General features: G+C 46.7%; 1 protein-coding gene across 2 annotated transcripts in view; it reads left to right on the forward strand.

Annotated features, from left to right (window-relative positions):
* Positions 1-21168, forward strand: part of LOC130339914 (cytochrome P450 2C20-like) — a 125069-nt gene that overhangs the window by 58641 nt on the left and 45260 nt on the right. For both annotated transcript variants that reach the window (XM_056554099.1, XM_056554100.1), the window contains exons 5-6: positions 1308-1484; positions 3821-3962. In XM_056554099.1, the coding sequence (XP_056410074.1) occupies positions 1308-1484; positions 3821-3962 (319 nt within the window). The remainder of the gene's footprint in view (positions 1-1307; positions 1485-3820; positions 3963-21168) is intronic.

Genomic DNA, 21168 nt, shown 5'->3' on the forward strand with positions numbered 1-21168 from the left:
AAAAGTTGTCAAACACCTGTGGTGTGTTAAGGCTCACCGTACCCCTTGTTACGTTCCTTGAGGGGTGTAGTTTCCATAATAGTGTGCGATGTGGGGGGGGGGGGTTGCTGTCCTGGCACCATAGGGGCTTCCTAAATGGGACATGCCCCCCAAAAACCATTTCAGAAAAACTCACTCTCCTAAATCCCATTGTTGCTCCTTCGCTTCTGAGACCTCTAGTGCACCCGCTGAACACTTGACATACACATATGAGGTATTTTGTTACTCGAGAGAAATTGGGTTACAAATTTTGAGAGGATTTTTTTCCTTTAACCCCTTGTAAAAACTCAAAAACTGGGTCTACAAGAACATGCGAGTGTAAAAAATGAAGATTTTTAATTTTCTCCGTCACTTTGCTGCTATTCCTGTGAAACACCTAAAGGGTTAACACACTTACTGAATGTCATTTTGAATACTTTGAGGGGTGCAGTTTTTATAATGGGGCCATTTATGGGGTATTTCTAACCAGAAGACCCTTCAAATCCACTTCAAACCTGAACTGGTCCCTGAAAAATTCAGATTTTGAAAATTTTGCGAAAAATTGGAAAAATGCTGCTGAACTTTGAAGCCCTCTGATGTTTTCCATAAGTAAAAACATGTCAAATTAGACATATGGTATATGTGAATCAATATATAATTTATTTGGAATATCTATATTCCTTATAAGCAGAGAGCTTCAAAGTTCGAAATTCAAATTTTTCATGAAATTTTTCAATTGTTCACCAAGAAAGTATCGACGAAAATTTACCACTAACATAAAGTAGAATATGTCACGAAAAAACAATCTCGGAATCAAATTTATAAGTAAAAGCATCCCAGAGTTATTAATGCTTAAAGTGACAGTGGTCAGATTTGCAAAAAATGCTCCCGTCCTTAGGGCTCCGTCCCCAAGGGGTTAAGTACCAGGATGCAAGGGCATACCTGTATGTCGTTTGTGCTTAAGGTTAAGGTACAGCTGTTTTGGCCTATAGAGAGGGGTCCTGAGTGATGAACCTCCCTCTATGATTTCCATATTCCCTAACAGGGAAAATAGACAGGGGGTGAAAACTCATTACATAAAAGTCAGATATAATTAAAAAAAAGCTAAATAAAACCCAATGGGAGATTTATCAAAACCTGCATAGAGGGAGAGTGGTGTAGTTGCCCATAGCAAACCGATTTCTTCTTTCCTTTTGTTTGAGGGACCCTGCACTTATTTTTCTTTACACAGTGTTTGATAAATATCCCCCAATGTGTATAAAAAATACTTACAAATCTCTATTCAACAGGCATATGTTGCATTTGAAAGTATAATGAAGCATCTGCCTGGTCGTCATCAAAAGATCTTTCAAGAATGTGAATACATGAAATCTTTCATCAAGGAGCAAATAGAATCTCATAAGAAGACAATAAATGTCAACTCACCAAGAGATTTCATAGACTGCTTCCTCATAAGGGCAAGCAAGGTAATGAACTATGTAAAGTAACTAGTTTTTGTTCCCATTGAAAGTGCTACTTATCTCCAAAATAGCTTTCTAGCTTTCAAAATAGCTTTCTAGCCCCCAGCACAATTTAAGAAGTAAAGCTGCCTATAAGATAAAGTAGGTTCAAGGGGAACTTTCTGGTGCCAGAAAGTTAAACAGATTTGTAAAATACTTCCATTTAAAAATCTTAACCTTTCCAGTACTTATCAGCTGCTGTATACTACAGCTATACTACAGTGAAATTAGTGAAGTTCTTTTCAGTCTGACTACAGTGCTCTCTGCTGACACCTCTGTCCTTGTCATGAACTCTCCAGAGCAGGAGGGGTTTTCTATGGGGATATGCTTCTCATCTGGACAGTTCCTGAGACGGACAAAGGTGTCAGCAGAGAGCACTATTGTCAGACTGAAAAGATCTACACAATGTTCTCTGTAGTATACAGCAGCTGATAAGTAGTGGAAGGATTAAGATTTTTGAAATAGAAGTAATTTACATATAACTTTCTGGCACCAGTTGATTTGAAAACATTTGTTTTTCACTTGTTTCCACCGGCGTTTCCCTTTAATGGTTGACCACCACCCAGTGCATGCCCAGTAATCTTTCTGGAAACATTGTAAGAACATTCTATAATTTTACTTGTTATCATTAATTTTTATTAACTTTAAAGGGGTACTCCTCCCCTAGACATCTTCTCTACAAGAGTGGGCGTGACGGTTGCCACGCCCCCTCCCATAGACCTGCATTCAGGGGGAGGGCTGTGACGTCATGAGGGGGCAGGCCCGTAACATTACGATACTCCGGCTCCTGTATCACCCATCATCAGGCATGGAGCGAAGTTCGCTCCATGCAGTAGATGACAGGGGTGCTGCTGGAGAGATCACGGGGGTTCCCAGAGGCGGGATCCCCGCAATCAGACATCTTATTCCCTATCCATTGGATAGGGGATAAGATGTCTAGGAGAGGAGTACCCCTTTAATCTACTTCTTATGGGTACAGTTAAATAGTTGTGGGTAAATGTGTAATCAACTCATAAAAAAAAATTCTCAATCTCTATTTCCACTGATATCTGCTCTCTAAGGAGAGTTGTATCCTGCCGATATCAGTAAGTTTAACTTTACTAGGGTCAAAATGTATATTCACAGGCATATATTGTACCTATCTATGTATATTATTTGCTGCTATCTAAAATCACTTGCTTTTCCCTCCTGCTTCTTCCTATATCATAGTACATAATAGTTTTTTTTTGTTATGAATATATATTTTATTAATTACTAAATATTATCATGTACCTATTACGCTTTATTCTATTTTCCTATACAGTATAAAATTTATAACCATTTGATGAGGGTCAAAATGTTTTTCTTATAGCTGGATGGAATATTAAAAATATAAGCCTCTAAGTAAGAATTTTTATCATTTGTGACCCTAATAAAGTTTGCAATTCTTGCATTAAGAACATTTGTGGATTACTTACTATTGTGACGTGGCTTACTCTGGCCCTAATACATTTTATTCCCTGTCCAAAGGAAAGGGGATAAGATTTATGATCGCGGGGACCCCAGCAATATGTAATTCCGCACCAACCTTTGTGAGCTCTCTGCAGCGCTGGAGGCTCCGAGTGTGAAGCGTGACTGCCACAGGGCTGGAGTCTCGTGACATCACGACTAAACCCCGTGTGACGTCATGCCCCGCCCCCTCAATGCAAGTCTATGCCGTCACGCCCCCTCCCATAGACTTGCATTGAGGGGGTATGATGTCACATGGGGGCAGAGTTGTGACGTCACGATACTCAGGCCCCGTGGTTGTCACGCTTCACACTCAGAGCCTCCAGGGATGCAGAGAGCTCACAAAGGTGGATGCGAAATGACAGATTGCGGGGGTCCCCAGCGGTGGGACCCCACAATCATACATCTTATCCCCTATCCTTTGGATAGGGGATAAGATGTATTAGGGCCAGAGTAGAACACCCATTAGAACACAAATTAGAACTCCCATTTTTCAACAAGTCAACAGGTTCAGCCGACTTAATGTATATCCAATGTGTTTTAGCAGACCAAGGCTTTGTTCACATCTGTGTCATGGAAGCCACCACCCTATGCCAACTCTTTTATATGACAGTCCCAGTTCAGTGTCCGATGTATCCCATTGCTTTATAAAGTGTTACATCAAGATGTCATTATTTTGGTCAAAGAAAAGTGTTGTTAGCTGTGTATTACTTGCCATCAAATGGTAATACTGCTGATTGGGGCTCCAGGAGTATTGGAAACACCAATACCTAAGGGAACTTAATAGAACAGTATATTCTATCTTTTAATTCCAGGAGAATGAAATGAACTGTAAAGAATTCAACGACCATAATCTGACTATTGTAGCCTTTGAGCTTTTCACAGCTGGAACAGAGACCACATCAAATACACTCCAGTTCAGTCTTCTATTGATGATACAATATCCACACATCCAAGGTAAGAAATACATATCAACCATAACATTAAATCCACCTAATATTGTATCATTCTGACTTTTGCAGAAAACAACCTGTCAAAGGCTTACAGGGGCGGACTGACCAGCCAGGCTGATCGGACGTCATCCGAGGGCCTGGCCGTGATAAGGGCCTGCCGCCACTACTGAGAATCTGGGACACTCGTCCCAGATCCCCAGCGAACATCGCTGCCTTCTCCGGTATGTACCATACATGCACATACAGGAGAAGATAAATGCAAATCCATATAGTTAAGAAGAAAGTACAGGCAACTCACCACGTTGTAGTAACTTCGTGTTTATTACTGGGACATGCAGGTAAAGCGGCTCCACGCCACACCGGGATGCCGAACACTAGTGCGTTAACCGATGACAGCTGTTTCTTTCCTTTCAGGAACTTCAACAGATCGTCGATCTGTTGAAGTTCCTGAAAGGAAAGAAACAGCTGTCATCGGTTAACGCACTAGTGTTCGGCATCCCGGTGTGGCGTGGAGCCGCTTTACCTGCATGTCCCAGTAATAAACACGAAGTTACTACAACGTGGTGAGTTGTCTGTACTTTCTTCTTAACTATATGGATTTGCATTTATCTTATCACTATCGCAGTACATGAGCACCACCACATGAAGATACGCTGCTAGCTAGAGTGCGCATATAGACTACTTAAGGGAGAATATATAGAGGGAGAGCAGTGCCAGCACTTCACTTTTTGTTATGAAGCCTTGTGAACATACAGGAGAAGGTTTCCCCTCTGTCTGAGCCGCATCTGCAGCTTACACAGAGGAGACGTGACCTCTGCCCCCCATGCAGCACGCAGTAAAGGCGCCGATGACATCACTCCTTGGCACCTGTACTGTGGAGGGGAGAAGACGCGGACCCCTGCTGCTGAGGAGATCACTGCGTGGGACATCAGGTGAGCATCTTTTTATTTTTTTATTTTTTAACTCTCCATATACCTATGGGGAAGAGGGGGGGAGGGGAGTAACTCTGCATATACCTATGGGAAAAGGGGGGGGGTGTAACTCTGCATATACCTATGGGAAAGGGGGTGTAACCAGGGCTCAAGTCCCACAGGAACGCAAGGGAACTGAGTTCCTGCACTTTTTCCACTGCAGTAACACTGTTCCAACTAGCAGGACCAGCCCTTGAGTAGAAATATTGGGTGAGTTCCCACACTTTTGTTTTCCAGGACTTGACCCCTGGGTGTAACTCTGCATATACCTATGAGAAAGAGGGGGGTGTAACTCTGCATATACCTATGGGGAAGGGGGCGTAACTCTGCGTATACCTATGGGACAGAGGGGGGTGTAACTCTTCATATGCCTGTGGGAAAGAGGGGGGTGTATATCTGCATATACCTATGGGAAAGAGGGGGGTGTAACTCTGCATATACCTATGGGAAAGAGTGGGGTGTAACTCTACATATACCTATGGGAAAGAGGGGAGAGGGGTGTAACTCTGCCTATACCTATGGGAATGTGGGCGGGAGGGGTAACTCTTCCTATACCTATGGGGAAAGGGGGGTAACTCTACCTATACCTATATGGAAAGTGGGGTGGTAAACTCTGCCTATAACTATGGGGAAGGGGGGGGCCCTGCCTAGACCTATGGGGAAAGGGGGGGTAACTCTGCCTATACCTATGGTGAAGAGGGGGGAGGGGGTAACTCTGCCTATATCTATGGGGAAAGGGGGGGGGTAACTCTGCCTATACCTATGGGGAAAGTGGGTGGGGGGTGGGACTCTGCTGCCTATACCTAGGGTGAAGGGGGGTTAAGTCTGCTGTCTATACTTACAGGGAGGGGGGTTAACTCTGCTGCCTATACCTACAGGGAAGGGGGGCTATCTAACTTTATACCTGGATGCCTAACTACTTACCTACATTCTAGGCTATCTTACTACCTACATACCCAGCTACCTAACTATGTACATACCTGGCCTTCATACATGGCTGCCTAACTACCTAGCTAGCCCCCCACCTACCTGGCTTGTCACCTACCTACATATCTGGCTTCCTGATCTACCTACCTAGTTACCTATTTACCTGGCTACCTACCTTACCTACCTGCCCTTTTACTGTGCAGGACACCAAGGAGGGCATTATTACAGTTTGTGGGCCTATAGATAAAAAGATTGTGTAGAGGAGGGCACTGAAAAAATGCAGAGTCTGACATATTTGTCCTGCGGATGTTAAGAGATCCACATGGCGGTCTTATCCGGACGGAGAAGAAAAGGAAAGAGGACGCTGCTGATCAGAAAATAGGTAAATGTGAGTCCCAAAATGTAACTGTAATCACTTATTTGGTGTGTCCACAACCGGAGAGTTTGCTGAAAACAGTCGGTACCTTACTGAAGATTTTATGCAAGCTTCATAACCGGAACAGTCTCTATACAGGCAAAGTCTCTTAGAGATTGACAGTGGTTGGGACCTTGAGCGTTTTAGAGTCCATAGACTGATATGCGCTGTTCCACTAGATTTAGGGGATTTAGTTGCGGTCCAGTAGTCACGCTAGATTTAGCGGGGATTTAGTTTAGGACTCACGGTTTAGTTTAGCTGAGGCCGGCAGGTTTTCTGGCCTAGCTTGTCTTTGAAAGTTGCGCAGATCCGTCCTGCTAGTCCGGCATCCACGAGAGCAGCAACCCAAGAGAGCGATAATTGGCTACAGCTCCCTTATATGGGCAGGGGCTGGGCTAGAGCTAATTGGTCCAATACTTCTCTCAATCACCTTTACAAAGGGTTATGAGTAACATGTGACCCAAGGACCTCCAAAGGTCCTCCAACATACCATAGAGGAATTAACATAGTCACATGACCGAAGGTCCTGCGACGCTAACAATGTAAGCACACTAATATGCATTATATTAAATATACACATTATTAAATATGTATACATAAACATCATAAAATTAGAAAAGGAGGAGGCGACCAGGGGCTGTCCCAGGTGGGGACCACCATACAAGGTACGGTATGCAATACGGTACCGGGACACCACAAACCCCCTTACTTAAAAGAAGTCCGCCTCGACGTCTGTCCCCTAAGACAGAGGGACGAAGTGAAGGTTACTTTATAACAGTCCTGGGCATAACTTTTTAAATGTCCATTAATCAGGCTGTATAACACTACAAGGTTATTTAACTTTTTCTGAGGTACAAGCATATACATGGGTAAACTCATGAACAGGATTACTTGGTTCATGAATTTAGTAACAGGATGACATTATTATACACGAGATACACCATACTTAACTTTTTTAAAGCTTAATAGATATTTCTGAATCTCACTAGACATTTTTGCCATATTAGTTAACTGTTTAGTACACTGAGGGTTTTACTGGCTTGCCTGAGGCTTTCTACTAATAAACTGGCTACTAGGTTCCATTGGCTACATGCTCTTATCCCTAGAACACAACAGATAAACCTAACCTAGGTTACCATTTGATTACGTGTATTATTTTTAGCTCGCAAGAGCACCTACTGGCCAGGCAGGGCATCTCGCACACGTAGGAGAAAGAGAAGAACAGTTAGTGTACATAACAGTGGCAGGAATTGGAAAATGACATAGGCTACAATTCCTAAAGCGTTTACTTGAGTATGAGATATTTTTGCTGTTTGGTGTACTAAGTTTAAGTGAGGTAAGTACACTTAAAGGACAACTGTAGTGGAACACTTTTACATATGCCCATGCCCGGGCCTCAAAAATAAACAAAATAAACTCATACATACCTTCCTATGAGCCCCCGTTGGTCCGGCACAGGCCTCACGGTCTGGCAGTGCTGACATCATTCCACTTCCTGGGGACGGGGACGCCGCAGAGCCGTCGGCGTAACACCGGCCGTAGCGATGTCTTGCCCCGGCTGGTGATAGGCTGAGCCCACTGTCATGTAAGAAGCCGGCCAGAGCTCCTTACATGACAGTGGGCTCAGCCTATCACCAGCCGGGGCAAGACATCGCTACGGCCAGTGATACGCCGACGGCTCTGCGGCGTCCCCGGGAAGTGGAATGATGTCAGCACTGCCAGACCGGGAGGCCTGTGCCAGACCAACGGGGGCTCGTAGGAATGTATGTATGAGATTGCAACACAAAAAGAGAAACACAGCCGCACATCCACCATTTGTAATATGATCTACTTGCTTCTCAGCATAATTTCAAAAACTAACAGGTTGTTAGTATACATTTTGATCAAAAAGTACAAGCCCACTCGCTACATCAAGGCCACCTCGTTAGAGTGGGTCCCTAACCTGACACTGGCATAGCCCCGGCGGCGACCACTGCCTCCGAGACCCCATGCCCAATGGGGGAGCGACCCAGTGGCCAGGCAGCCCCACTACTGCCCGACCAAGCCCCTGGCTCTGGGCCACTCCACCCCACAGACAAAGCATCACAGAAACAATGGTCGCCACAGAGAGCCACACCAGCATGAAACCTACCATGTGCTCACTGCCAGAGGGCTGGGAGAATGGTAGGAGGAAACCCTTTATGCAGTTTCCTGCTAATTAAAAATGCCTGGGCCAAATGGGTGGAGTGGAGTGCTGGCTCTGGAAGAAGGGAGAGACTACAAATGTGCAACACAAAAAGAGAAACACAGCCGCACATCCCCCATTGGTAATATGATCTACTTGCTTCTCAGCATAATTTCAAAAACTAACAGGTTGTTAGTATACATTTTGAAAAAAAAGTACAAGCCCACTCGCCACGTCAAGGCCACCTCGTTAGAGTGGGTCCCTAACCTGACACTGGCATAGCCCCGGCGGCGACCACTGCCTCCGAGACCCCATGCCCAATGGGGGGAGCGACCCAGTGGCCAGACAGCCCCACTACTGCCCGACCAAGCCCCTGGCTCTGGGCCAATCCACTCCACAGACAAAGCATCACATAAACAGCGGCCGCCACAGAGAACCACACCAGTATGAAACCTACCATGTGCTCACTGCCAGAGGGCTGGGAGAATGGTAGGAGGAAACCCTTTATGCAGTTTCCTGCTAATTAAAAACGCCTGGGCCAAATGGGTGGAGTGAAGTGCTGGCCCTGGAAGAAGGGAGAGACTACAAATGTGCAACACAAAAAGAGAAACACAGCCGCACATCCACCATTTGTAATATGATCTACTTGCTTCTCAGCATAATTTCAAAAACTAACAGGTTGTTAGTATACATTTTGATCAAAAAGTACAAGCCCACTCGCCACGTCAAGGCCACCTTGTTAGAGTGGGTCCCTAACCTGATACTGGCATAGCCCCCGGCGGCAACCGCTGCCTCCGAGACCCCATGCCCAATGGGGGGAGCGACCCAGTGGCCAGGCAGCCCCACTACTGCCCGACCAAGCCCCTGGATCTGGGCCACTCCGCCCCACAGACGATGTGACAATATGTTTGAGTTTATTTTGTTAGTTTTTGAGGCCCGGGCACGGGCATATGTAAAAGTGTTCCACTACAGTTGTCCTTTCAGTGATTATTTTGAGGTACTATGTGTATAGTAATACGGGAAAGGTTAGTCTTGATACCTTAGGGGTAGTTTTCCCTGTGTAGACCTTTGAGATGGTGTTAGTGATGGGTGACGGAAATGTTACTCCCAGCAGAGCTGAGAGAGGCACCTACTAGCAACTACTAAAACACCTATTATTTAAAAAATTTTGTGTACACGTGCACAAGGCTATTTTTTTTTCCGTGTACAATAACCATTTACATTTAGTTACCTTAGCAAATATATTTGTTAAACACTACAACAGGGTTCAGGTGCATTCACCTGATAAGTGCAATTTAAGCAGAAATATTATGTTACTATTGAGGTATTTACACGTAAACAGACATCCAAGGATCATGGTCCTGTACTACCCTTAAGCACTGTCAGGTTGAGACCCTCAGTCACCTGGGAGCTATGTCACTTTAATGCCTAGACAGTATCCTTATGTACAGGTAGTACAAAGGACCTGTGGAAGGTCTCAAGGACCTGTGTAAGTCTGTCACATGGTATGTTATGCAGTCACATGATTTGTTGTCACATGTTCTCCCAGAGAGCACCAGCTTAACCCATGGCCCTCAGCTTGACCAATGGGCTTTAGTCCAGCCCCCACTATATAAAGGGGCGCCATTACAATTCGCTCTTTTTGCTACCAGCTCTTCTTCTGCAAGCAGCTCTTCCATCTCAAGTCTTTACTGAGACAGCAACCACCAGAGATCTCAGTGCAAGTGATCAGGATCTGGAAGACCCCAAAAGCTACAGTCATTCCAGTAAGTATCAAGTCTATGTCTACTGTCACAGAAACCAGTTAAGTCCTGCATATAGTCAAGTCAAGTCTAATCTCAAATCAAGTTACTTACAAGTATATTGTTCCAACAAGCTGTGAGGCCCTTCTGGGTCCTGGCCACCTCTCTGGGAAATCTGGCCTTAGCTGTGAAGATAATCCCATCTGTCTTATACTCAGTAAAGCCTCTGTTTGACCATAACTGGTTGTGGACTCTCATTTCACTACTAGCAACTGGGATAGTGGAGAATCTGGACAAGGCGGCTGACTACGATACGGTGAAGGGTGAGATCTTGGCAAGACTGGGGGTAAATGTGTGGGTCCGGGCCCAACGCGTGAGGCAGTGGGGGTATAAGCTGGCTGAGCCTGCCCGGCCGCAATATTATGACTTGTTGAAGCGTCTGCAGAAGTGGCTACAGCCGGAGGTCCTGTCTCCCACTGCTATGCTAGACTGACTCCTGGCCGATATATTCTGGAGGGCTCTGCCTACCCCCCTCCAGAGCTGGATTGGCCAGGTATCCCCTTGCAATGCCCTGGGAATGGTGCACCTTGTGGGGAGGTACAAGGCCCCTCCCAATTATTGAAGTTCCATTTGAACAGATTGCTATGGATCTGGTAGGTCCGTTGCCAGAGTACGCTAGGAGGCACCAACACATCCTGGTGGTCCTGGACAATGCAACTAGGTATCCTGAGGCGCTTCCTCTGCGACATATCTCAGTCAAACTCATAGCTAAGGAGCTAATGGAGATGTTCTCCCAAGTGGGTTTACCTAAAAAGGTGTTGACTGGCCAGGGTACCCCGATTATATCTAAAGTAATGAAAGAGCTCAGTAAGCTGTTGCAGGTAAAACAGCCACAGACCTCCGTATACCACCCTCAGACAGATGGCCTGGTAAAAAGGTTTAACCCTCCCAATTATTGAAGTTCCATTTGAACAGATTGCTATGGATCTGGTAGGTCCGTTGAGAAAGTCCGCTAGGGGGCACCAACACATCCTGGTGGTCCTGGACTATGCAACTAGGTATCCTGAGGTGCTTCCTCTGCGACATACCTCAGTCAAACTCATAGCTAAGGAGCTAATGGACATGTTCTCCCGAGTGGGTTTACCTAAAGAGGTGTTGACTGACCAGGGTACCCCGTTTATATCTAAAGTAATGAAAGAGCTCAGTAAGCTGTTGCAGGTAAAACAGCTACGGACCTTCATGTACCACCCTCAGACAGATGGCCTGGTAAAAAGGTTTAACCAAATGTTAAAAAATATTTCAAAGCAGGTGGCTAGAGATGGGAAGAATTGGGATCTCTTGCTGCCTTATCTTATGTTCGCAGTGCGAGAAGTGCTCCAGGCCTCTACTGGCTTCTCGCCCTTTGAACTGCTATATGGCAGACATCCACATGGTCTGTTAGACATAACTAAAGAAGCATTGGAACAACAGCCCAACCGCACAAAAGTGTAATTGAGTATGTCACTCAGTTACAGGAACAAATTGAAATGGTGTTGCCTTCGGTCAGGGAACATATGGAGACAGCTCAGCGAGCTCAGAGCAGAGTTTATAATTGCCAGGCTCGGGTTCGGAATTTAAACCCGGGAGACCGGGTTCTGTTTCTGGTACCAATAGTTGATAGTAAGTTCCTGGCTCGGTGGCATGGTCCCTATGAAGTGATCGGAAAGATAGGGGAAGTGACGTACAGGGCAACCATCCCGGACGAAGGAAGCCAGAGCAAGTGTACTATGTAAATCTGCTGAAAACTTGGAAAGATAGGGAGACTAGTGTGGAAGGCAAGCCTTCGGCCAGGTTTGTTAGGGGTGGAGTTTCCCATCCCTCAGTCTGGTGCGAGGGAAGCGGTTGCCACAGTAAAGATTGCTGACAGATTTTCTGCTGCACAGACTCAGGAGACCAGGGAGTTTGTCAGTAGGAACACCGATGTGTTCTCAGACCTTCCCAGACATACTTCTGTCATCCGCCATGACATTGTCACTGAACCCCAGGTGAAAATCAGTTGGAAACCATACCGGGTACCTGAGTCGCAGCGACAAGCCATTTTGGAAGAAGTGCAACAAATGTTAAAATTAGTTGTCATCGAGGAATCGAATAGTGAGTGGGCTAGTCCGATAGTCTTAATACCCAAGCCAGATGGTACGTTACGGTTCTGTAACAATTTCCGGAAACTGAATGAAGTTTCAAAGATTGATGCTTATCCCATGCTCCGAGTTGATGATCTTATTGAGAAGCTGGGACAAGCCCGGTACTTTTCTGTTTTGGACTTCACAAAAGGGTACTGGCAGGTACCCTTGATGGAGGCTGCCAAAGAGAAAACAGCATTTGTCACACCAGAAGGCCTGTTTCAATACAAGGTGTTACCCTTTGGTCTACATGGCGCTCCCGCTATGTTCCAAAGGTTAATGGACATTATGCTCTGGCCACATAGTCGGTATGCTTCAGCCTACCCAGACAATATCGCCATTCACAGCACAGACTGGGAAAGTTGTCTACCAAAGGTGCAGGCTGTTGTAGACTCCCTCAGGAAAGCTGGGTTAACTGCTAACCCCAAAAAATGTGAGATTGGGTTGGAAGAGACCAAATACCTGGGGTATTGTCACGATTCGGCTGGCAGGAGGTGGATCCTCTGTGCCAGAGAGGGATTGGCGTGGACCGTGCTGGTGGACCGGTTCTAAGTTGCTACTGGTATTCACCAGAGCCCGCCGCAAAGTGGGATGGTCTTGCAGCGGCGGTAGCAACCAGGTCGTATCCATCAGCAACGGCTCAACCTCTCTGACTGCTGAAGATAGGCGCGGTACAAGGGAGTAGACAAGAGCAAAGTCGGACGTAGCAGAAGGTCAGGGCAGGCAGCAAGGATCGTAGTCAGGGGCAACGGCAGGAGGTCTGGAACACAGGCTAGGAACACACAAGGGAACGCTTTCACTGGCACAATGGCAACAAGATCCGGCGAGGGAGTGCAGGGGAAGTGAGGTATAAGTAGGGAGTGCACAGGTGAGAATACTGATTAGGCCTGCTGCGCCAATCAGTGGCGCAGTGGCCCTTTAAATGGCAGAGACCCGGCGCGTGCGCGCCCTAAGGAGCGGGGCCGCGCGCGCCGGGACAACACAGACGGGGAACGGGTCAGGTACGGGAGCCGAGATGCGCATCGCGAGCGGGCGCGTCCCGCATCGCGAATCGCATCCCGGCTGGGAGTAATATCGCAGCGCACCCGGTCAGCAGGTCTGACCGGGGCGCTGCGAATGAGAGAACGCTGCGAGCGCTCCGGGGAGGAGCGGGGACCCGGAGCGCTCGACGTAACAGTACCCCCCCCTTGGGTCTCCCCCTCTTTTTGGAGCCTGAGAACCTGAGGATAAGACTTTTGTCCAGGATGTTGTCCTCAGGTTCCCAGGATCTCTCCTCAGGGCCGCAATTCTCCCAGTCGACCAAGAAGAATCTTTTACCTCTGACCGTCTTGGATGCTAGAATCTCCTTCACAGAAAAGACGTCAGAAGATCCGGAAACTGGAGTGGGAGAAACAACTTTGGGAGAGAAGCGGTTAAGGATGAGTGGTTTAAGGAGAGAGACATATAAGGCATTGGGAATACGGAGAGAAGGAGGAATAAGGAGTTTGTAAGAGACAGGGTTGATCTGGCACTTGATTTTGAAAGGACCAAGATAGCGTGGTCCCAGTTTGTAACTGGGGACACGAAAGCGGACATATTTAGCGGAGAGCCATACCTTGTCTCCGGGAGCAAAAATGGGGGGAGTTCTTCTTTTTTTATCAGCAAATCTTTTCATCCGGGATGAAGCCTGTAAAAGAGAATTTTGGGTCTCTTTCCATATGGTGGAAAGATCACGAGTCACTTCATCCACAGCGGGCAAACCAGAGGGCAAGGGAGTAGGGAGGGGAGGAAGAGGGTGACGGCCGTACAACACGAAAAATGGGGATTTAGCAGAAGATTCGGAGACTCTGAAGTTGTATGAGAATTCGGCCCATGGTAGAAGATCTGCCCAGTCATCCTGGCGGGAGGAAACAAAATGCCGTAAATAGTCACCCAGGACCTGATTAACTCTTTCTACTTGCCCATTGGATTGGGGATGATAAGAAGAAGAGAAGTTTAATTTGATCTTGAGCTGTTTACAGAAGGCCCTCCAGAATTTAGACACGAATTGGACGCCTCTACGCCAACTGAGGCGCTGAAGGAAGACCAGGAAGAGGAATAAAATGTGCCATCTTGGAAAATCGATCAACGACCACCCAAACAACTGTGTTGCCACGGGATGAGGGCAAGTCCGTAATAAAGTCCATACCAATCTGTGACCAAGGCTGTTCAGGAACAGGCAGAGGATGAAGGAGACCAGCAGGCTTCTGGCGAGGAGTCTTATCCCGGGCACAGACAGTACAGGCCCGCACGAAATCAATAACATCAGTCTCCAGAGTCGGCCACCAATAAAATCGGGAGATGAGTTGCAAGGATTTTTTGATGCCCACATGGCCTGCGAGGTGGGAGGAGTGTCCCCATTTGAGAATCCCGAGACGCTGGCGTGGAGAAACGAAGGTCTTCCCTGGAGGAGTTTGCCTGATGGAAGCTGGAGAAGTGGAGATCAGACAGTCCGGAGGAATGATGTGTTGCGGAGAGACCTCTACTTCAGAGGCATCAGAAGAACGAGAGAGGGCAACGGCCCTAATGTTCTTGTCAGCAGGGCGAAAATGGATTTCAAAGTTAAAACGGGCAAAGAACAACGACCACCTAGCCTGGCGAGGGTTCAGTCGTTGGGCAGACTGGAGGTAGGAGAGATTCTTGTGATCAGTGTATATGATAACTGGAAATTTTGATCCCTCCAGCAGGTGCCTCCATTCCTCAAGCGCCAATTTAATGGCCAGTAGTTCTCGATCCCCGATGGAATAGTTTCTCTCCGCCGGGGAGAAGGTCCTAGAAAAAAAACCACAAGTCACAGCATGCCCGGAAGAATTTTTTTGTAGAAGGACAGCTCCAGCTCCCACTGAGGAGGCATCTACCTCCAAAAGGAAGGGTTTAGATGGGTCAGGTCTGGGGGGCGTGGCTTGGCGCTTGCCGGAGATGGCCGCTTGATCAGAGAGCTCCGAGCACTGCAAGCAACTAAAGCGACTCACTGCCCGTTTTAAGGAAGATAACTGCGCTAAACCCACCTACTCCATTGCACAATGGCATCTAGAACGAGAAGGAGAGGAAAAGCGAACCCCAGACTCCGCAAACTAACGGATTTTTACCTCGCGGCCGACCCGGGGGATTTCCAAGATGGCGCGGCCCCGCGCTCTCCTGCTAGTGTGGACTCAACGGGCTCCCGGAGACACAAAGAAGCGCTATCCTCCTCCCGAGACGACAACCGGAGGAGCGCGTCTGCACCCCCGAGCCCACTACCTGATGTTCGGGAAGGTGGAGGCTCACCTCTCAGCTCCGGAGGACGCGGCCGTGGACTAAACGGTACGGGGCTGCCGGCCTCTGCGCCCGCTTCACCACTCTCGGGCAACCCTGCAAAGCAGAGACAGCGACTGCATTCAGAGGACGATCAGCTAGGGGTGGAGGTGAGTGGGACTGATACTTTCATTGCTGACTGTCTGGCGAGTCATCCCTCCTCCAATGCCCCAGTTACTGAAGTGACTCTAAAGAATATGCTTATGGCCCTCCACCAGTCTATACATATGGACGTTGCAACCATGCTGTCTCCAGTGAAAAAAGACCTGGTGGAGGTGCAATCCAGGGTTAATCATATCGAGAATAAAATGGGAGAGTTGGTGTCCTCGCATAATGAGCTGCTGGATGCACACTATGAGGTGGAGGACGAGATACAGCTAATGAGAGCGAAGATGGCGGACCTGGAAGACAGGTCCCGCCGGAACAATATTAAATTCCGGGGTGTACCTGAAAGTATACCACCTTCAGCATTGAAGAAGTTCTTGCAGGACTTTATCAAACTGGTCCTTCCTCATAGCACTGAGATTGATATGGTGATTGACAGAGCACATAGGGTCCCGAGACCCAAACACCTCGCTGAGGATGTACCAAGAGATGTATTGGCCCGGATCCACTACTTCCATATTAAAGAAGAGCTTATGGCGGCTACGAGGAAGCCTTTGGAGTTATCTGGAGACTTTAACAAGATTTTATTGTTCACTGATTTGTCTGCAGCAACCCTTCAGCAACGGCGCACCTTAGCGCCCATTACTGCAGTGCTCCGGGATCATAAGATTTTGTATCGTTGGGGGTTTCCAGTTCGCCTCCTGATACAGAGAGATAACAACATGCACGTGGTGCGCAATGTGGAGGAAGGCGCCAACCTTCTACAGCGGTGGAATTTACCGCAGCCGAGAGATCCGCTCACCACCAAGAAACCTCCTTCTAGAATTGCTGAGGAATGGAAAAGAGTTGGAGCTGCAACCTGAGGGCCTTTTGTTTAGTCGCAGTGCTGGCCTTTGGTCATAGGGCTGTTCTGGCTCAAGTGAACTATGCTCCCTGTCCAAGACGGTATTATCTGTTTTTCTCAACAGGTTTTCCCAGTTTTTTCTTCTTTTTTTTCTTTTTTTGATGGCACTTACCTGCCGTGGTTTTTTGTTATTTTTTGTTCTGTTCTAGGTGGACTGCTTCACTCCAGCATGGACCCTGAAATGTGGCTTTCTGTATGGTATTCCTTATGCTCTTCGTCTCTAGCGTTAATGGGTATTTATTATGGTGATTTGTTTTTCATCCATTAATGTTAATGGGCTTAATAGCCCACAAAAGAGGAATTATTTGTGGAATGAAGCCAAGCAGTTAAAGAGTGATGTATTGTGTGTGCAGGAGACGCATTTAATCAGGAAAGATGCGCATAGATTGTGCAATAGGTTTTACCCCCACATATTTCAGGCACATGCTAACAGTAAAACTAGAGGGGTGATGATTGCTGTTAAACATACTATTGCATTTCAGCTTAAAGAGGTAGTAACAGATTCACAAGGTAGATATGTTATAGTAATAGGGTATTTCAATAATGTTCTCTACACTTTGGCCTCAGTGTATGCCCCTAACAGGGGTCAGGAGAGGTTTCTTCGTAAAGTAATATCTAGAATTGACAGACTTCGCCAAGGTAGAGTTATTCTCTGCGGAGACATTAATGCAGTGGTGGACAGGGAATGGGACTGTACTGGGGGGTCACACCTTAGGCCCTCTAATATAAAAGACATATTATTGTCCTCAGACCTGCATGATGTGTGGAGGGCGCACCATTCCTCGGAAAAAGATTTTACCTTCCACTCAGCGGCCCATAATAGTTATGCTAGACTCGACATGTTTCTGGTGGACAGAAATGTGTTGCTTGACGCTATGTCATCGTCCATAGATTTAATTAAGTGGTCTGACCACGCTGCTATTGCTCTGACCCTGAAAGAGAGTGATAGGCTCCCGCTAACATACTTGTGGAGGGCCAATCAATATATAATAAACCATCCGGCTTTCTCTAAAATAATAGGCAGGGACCTGGAGGAGTACTTCCGGGTTCATGAAAACTCGCAGACTAACATGTTCTCAGTGTGGAATGCCCACAAGGCATTTATACGAGGGACTTTCATCAAACTAGGTGCCCAACTTAAGAAGACCCGAAGGGTAGAAATTAATAACTTGTTGGATGACATACATAGATGTGAGGTCCTTAATAAAACGTCCCCTTCAGATTTGCTGGCAAGCAGCCTTAAGGATCTGAGGCGCACTCTTAGAGAGCGATTATTTGTAGACTATGAAAGGAAAGCCAGGAAAATGGAAGCGACCTTTTATGCCTGTTCTGACAGGGCTGGGAAACTATTAGCGTCCCGCATTAAAACGAAACAGCTCAAATCCACTATTCCATTCCTGTGGGATAGCGACAAAAAAGGGAAGTTGGTAGACCCTAAAGCAATAGCGAATAGGTTTCAGAAATTCTATGCGTCTTTGTATAATTTGGCCTCGGACGGATCCACTCCTCAGCCTTCTAACGAGACCATTAATGCGTTTTTAACATCTGTTAACCTGCCAAAGCTTACGCCCACCCAAATTAATAGTCTAAATGAGCCCATCAGTTTGACGGAACTTGATAATGTGATACGTTCCCTCTCATCTGGTAAGTCACCTGGACCAGATGGGCTTACCAACGAATACTTTAAGACATTTGCCCCTATTTTGCGTGCTCCTATGCTATCCTTTTTTAGATTAGCGATTATGTCCGGGTCCTTTCCAGAAGAAAACCAGAGGGCTCTTATTGTGACTCTTCCAAAAGCTGGGAAGGAGCCGGACATCCCCCAAAACTTCAGGCCCATATCTTTGCTAAACTGTGATGCCAAAATATATGCCAAATTAATAGCAAAACGTTTGGCTGTTATATTACCTAGTCTAATCAACCAGGACCAAACAGGGTTTGTTGTAGGACGCCAGTCGTCTGATAATTCCCGGAGGGTACTTGATCTAATACAATATGCTAATCACTATAACTTGCCAGCTGTCATGGTAGCATTAGACGCCGAGAAGGCGTTCGATCGCCTTCACTGGGAATACGCGTTCGCAATCCTGGGTAAACTAGGGTTTCAGGGCGATATAGTCAAGGCCATTAGAGCACGTTATTCACACCCTTCTGCCCAGGTCTTTACTAATGGGACCCTATCTGACCCCTTTCGCCTATCCAACGGGACCCGACAGGGGTGCCCATTGTCCCCCTTACTTTTTATAATCTCCTTAGAACCGTTGGCACAGGCGATGAGGGAGGCAGATACCATAACTGGCATCAAGGTGGGACATGTAGATCATATAGTCTCATTATATGCAGACGATATCATCTTGTCCCTGTCCAATCCTGAGGTGTCCCTTCCGGCCGCGCTGTCACTATTACATAAATTTGGTCTTACTTCTTATTATAAGCTGAATGAACTAAAATCCCAAGTCCTCCCTTTAAATTTACCCCCTCAGTTATTAAATGATTTAAGGCTCCGTTATCCACTGGACTGGCAACAACATCACATCAAATATTTAGGGATCTCCCTAACCTCCCATGCACGCTCCCTATACTTAACCAACTATGTCCCGTATTTCAAAGTCCTGGAGAGTGACTTACAATCCATTGGCAAAGCAGAAATCTCATGGCTAGGTAGAATAGCTGCATTTAAAATGTCAGTTCTCCCTAAGCTGCTGTATCTATTCCGCACTTTACCCATCAAGCCTCCTCTATCCTTTTTCACCACGGTGCGCACTCTAATATCGTCTTTCGTATGGGCCAATAAAAAGCCACGGACTCCGTATTGCGTGGCGACTACACACAGGAAGATGGGAGGTTTGGGGATACCTGACATACGCAGATACCATACAGCTACGATAATCTCCCTGCTGAGACCTAGTTGGGAAAGGAGAACTGATGTTCATTGGGTACAAATTGAGTGCTTCTTGGCGTCTATACATGACCCTCGCAGTATGATATTTTTACACGCCTGGCGAGTTCCCACCTCGCCCAGGACATCTTTGTTTACATCTGCAGCCCAACAATGTTACGCTTACGCACAACAGAATATGTTCGACACGTCATTTACTGGGAATACATTGGCCCCATTCTCAATACTTTCTTTGGTGGTGGAGGACCTTGATGTGGGGAAATGGGTGGACAGGGGTATTCTTCGAGTGTCAGACCTATATGAGAATGACCAGTTGCTGCAGTATTCTGATCTACAGGCTAAATTTGGCCTCCCTACTCAACTAATATTCCCTTATCTACGTATTAAAAGCTTTTTAGTTGAAGCAGGCCGCATTGTCCCACCAATGAGCAATAGTTTAGTGGAATATTTCTCCAAACAACTTAAAGGGCTCAAACCCTTGTATGAGGATCTGTCCTCTCATGGCCCACTGGAGAAGACACAGTATATGAGGGCGTGGGATTTGGAGTTGAATCTGGATCTGCCTGTTGAGAAGTGGATTGGGGCGTTTAAACTGGTTCAAAAGTCTTTAAAAGCTGTCTCCCATCTAGAAGCTGTAGTCAAAACACACCTTAGGTGGTACTACACCCCTGCTAGACTCCATATTATGTACCCCTTGAGCTCAGATAGGTGTTGGAGGGATTGTTCTCAGAGAGGCACTCTACTGCATGTGTTATGGGCGTGCCCGAAACTTGCCCAATACTGGGAAGAGGTAGGGAGTTTGTTGAGCGATGTACTAGGGGAACCTGTTCAACTTACCCCTCAGACAGCCTTATTACTAATTGACGTGCAAGACTTCCCTCCCTTCGTGAGAATCCTTTTCTGTAAAATTCTGGTTCTGGCAAAGATCCTAATTACTCGTAACTGGAGAAACACAGCCCCCCCCAGGGTGGAAGAACTTGTGACTATGATTAAGCATGTCTGCACATTGGAGGAGGTCTGGGCGACAGGACAGGGTAATTTTCCTGCCCATAGGGTGACATGGGATGCGTGGACTACCTTTACATCTAGGGGAGGACCAGAGTAAACCATCACGACTCTACCAGTAGGATAATTGGTTCCTTCATCTCTGCCCCTCCTCCTCCTCCCCTTATCGGGGTGGTGGAGGATACTGACCGGTAGTTGGAGGGGTGCTGAGTGTCCGGGAGATTTCAATAGATGGAGTAGGGGGTTGATCGGGGACACTCAATGATGATACAGTGCTAAATAGTGCTTGGAGTATGGGAAGACCAGATTGGTATTCGACTGTAGCCACAGAATCAAGCCACATCTATATTACAAAGGGTTTAAAGACAAGCTTTTCCACTACTTGTCTGATATATTTGAGCACCACCTTTATTGTTACTAGTTTGTTGTGTTTCTTTTATTGGCTTACATGATCAGATGTTTTGAGGAGCAGCCACTCCCTCCGTGAGTGGGCAGAGGTGTCAAACCGAATTTCTGCTGACACCGAAGCGGGAGGTAGTGGTGGAATGTAGCCTTCCTGACTTTTAGGCCATTGGCTTTTCTTTAATCAGAATTAAGCTGTGTATTT

This window comes from Hyla sarda, unplaced genomic scaffold (genome assembly GCF_029499605.1).
Source record: "Hyla sarda isolate aHylSar1 unplaced genomic scaffold, aHylSar1.hap1 scaffold_556, whole genome shotgun sequence".
In the NCBI taxonomy this organism is placed as follows: domain Eukaryota; kingdom Metazoa; phylum Chordata; class Amphibia; order Anura; family Hylidae; genus Hyla; species Hyla sarda.